We start from the raw sequence: 2241 nt of genomic DNA, 5'->3' as shown, positions 1-2241 counted from the left end.
AGAGTGATCTAACATGTGAGCAGGGGTATGAGAATCACAGAGAAGTCGGATAAGCTTTATTAGAGCCAACTAATGATCATCATAAACAACTGTCCTTAGTGAAAGTACTACAATTAGAGGTAACTAAAGAATGTTTTGGCTTTTGATAGCCTTTCCCCCAGCCTTGACTAAATAGGGGATCGACAGCAGTAAAACTTCTTACTGCTCTATTGGCTGTTGAAATTCATTTTAAGCTACACTATTAAGTCACTGTTTGTGCTAGTTAATACCAGTTGTCTTGGAATGCTGCAACAAACTCAGTTCTGTTTAACTTCAGGCTTGCCAGTGTTGGTTAGTTTTCTTGTTTAATAGGAATAAAATGACAAACTTTAAAAACCAAACAGCTGTGTGTGGCAACTTCATTTCAACACTTTGTTTTCACAGATGAAAAAGAGAGGTTTGACCCTACTCAGTTCCAGGACTGTATTATTCAAGGTTTAACTGAAACTGGCACTGACTTGGAGGCAGTAGCAAAGTTTCTTGATGCTTCTGGTGCAAAACTTGACTATCGCCGCTATGCAGAAACACTTTTTGACATCCTGGTGGCTGGTGGAATGCTGGGTAAGTCCCTTTGATGGAGCTGCTGTCAGTCTTTGTTCAATTGACTCTACAAAAACTCAGTTTTCTTTCAGTGTAAAAACTGCTGAAGAGCCCATTGAGTGTGTAGAACTGGGTTTAAGTTATCTGGTAAATTATCTGACCATCTTAGTGACTAACCGAGCAATCAGGTTACTGTAGAAATACTCTGTATACCCTACTGCGTTTTTGCTTGCGTCAGTTGGCATTCTTTTGAAGTGTAGGCTGTACAAATTTGGCTTAAGGAAAATATATTGGATTTTTTTATTTTTTAACCATGAGTGGGTCTTGACTCTGTAGTCAAGTTCCCTTCTGCTGATGTGTGATGGATGAATGCTGCTTTCAGGAGTGTAGTCTGCGGTCACAAGGCAAATGGAGTTGCCTTGAAAGATTCTGACATGATCCTGTGCTTTGTGCACCCTGCCGTTGTTTTGAAAAGTAATACTGTTTCTAATATTGAAATCTGATATGAATATCATATCAGATTAATCACATCAATGTAATATTGAATCTGTTGTGCTATTACAAATTGTTTGTTGTTGTCAATAGTGAGGTCATGGGCTCTAGCAGATGTCAGAGAGTGAGAAATGAGGGTGGCTGAGTCAGGAGAAAACACAGGGAACTGAAGAAATGAAAGGTGATGATGAAAGATCTTGTAAACTCACATGCACGCTGTGTGCAAAGAGGAGAACAGATGCTCACTGACCAAGTAAGAAGTAGATGAAGCTAAATGAGGTTGAAAGGTAGTAAAAAAAAATTAAAGTACTTCTAGACTTAGATGTTACATTTCTTACTTGACTAAATACTGTTTAGTGAGAAAGGGTTCAGATGGCAGGAACCCATTTAAAATGCAGGCTGTGAAGAGGACCCTTTGTGTTGCCTGCCTAGACTGGAAAAGGTCTATCTCAGATTTTAGCATTTGTTATGCAGTAGTTGAGGGGAGGACTTCAATGAGAAATTTGGCAGTTGCAGAAGATTTTCTAATATAACAGAAATTGAATTCAAGTGACCTAAATGGATAGGAGGAGGAGAGGAAATCCTTGATTCTGGGCCACAGTCAGACTGTGGATGGCAGTTCTGCAGTGGGGATGGCTGGTGTGGGAGGAAGCATCTGTTGCATGTTCAGTTGGTCTTCACACTGATGCCATAGAAAAGTCAGGTGACTTGCTCAAACAAGTGTTGAAAAGCAAGGCTTTCAAAATGTTTTCCCTTCATTAAGTGTGCACACTTATCTCAAAGCTGTGTATTGGAACAGTGTTATGTAGACAGAAGTTATTGTTATGTTCCTTTTGGCGAGAGGCTCTTCAGCTGATGTTAGAAGAGCTGGTAGCATGAGTAAGTAAACTCGTCTGCCACATGGAGGAGCATCACTGCTTGAGATCGCTAATGTACAAATCATTACAGTCTGTGGCTTCACGTTCAACAGTATCAGCCAGTGGATGCTGTTTTATGAAGGGTCCCTTGTAGCAGTGAGGCTGAGGGGGAAGGGAAAAAGGTATTGCTGTGTTAATGGTGATATAAAGGTCCTTTACTCAACTCCCTCTCTGTTACAAGTAGCTAAGGAGACTAGCTTTGATTTTTATTCAGACAAGGTCAAAATCGTAGAATCATAGAATGGTCTGGGTT

General features: G+C 40.2%; 1 protein-coding gene across 1 annotated transcript in view; it reads left to right on the top strand.

Moving 5' to 3' along the window:
• The window catches only part of LOC114818797 (basic leucine zipper and W2 domain-containing protein 1), a gene marked incomplete at its 3' end in the record, with an annotated part of 2271 nt that extends 1671 nt beyond the window's left edge, over window positions 1-600 (top strand). Inside the window, exon 2 of the mRNA XM_029086183.1 lies at window positions 424-600. Within this exon, the coding sequence (XP_028942016.1) occupies window positions 424-600 (177 nt within the window). The remainder of the gene's footprint in view (window positions 1-423) is intronic.
• Window positions 601-2241: the final 1641 nt, after the last annotated feature.

The sequence above is a fragment of the Antrostomus carolinensis genome, unplaced genomic scaffold, assembly GCF_000700745.2.
Source record: "Antrostomus carolinensis isolate BGI_N321 unplaced genomic scaffold, ASM70074v2 scaffold49467, whole genome shotgun sequence".
NCBI classification, from domain to species: domain Eukaryota; kingdom Metazoa; phylum Chordata; class Aves; order Caprimulgiformes; family Caprimulgidae; genus Antrostomus; species Antrostomus carolinensis.
This window is presented reverse-complemented; position numbering and strand designations above follow the sequence as displayed.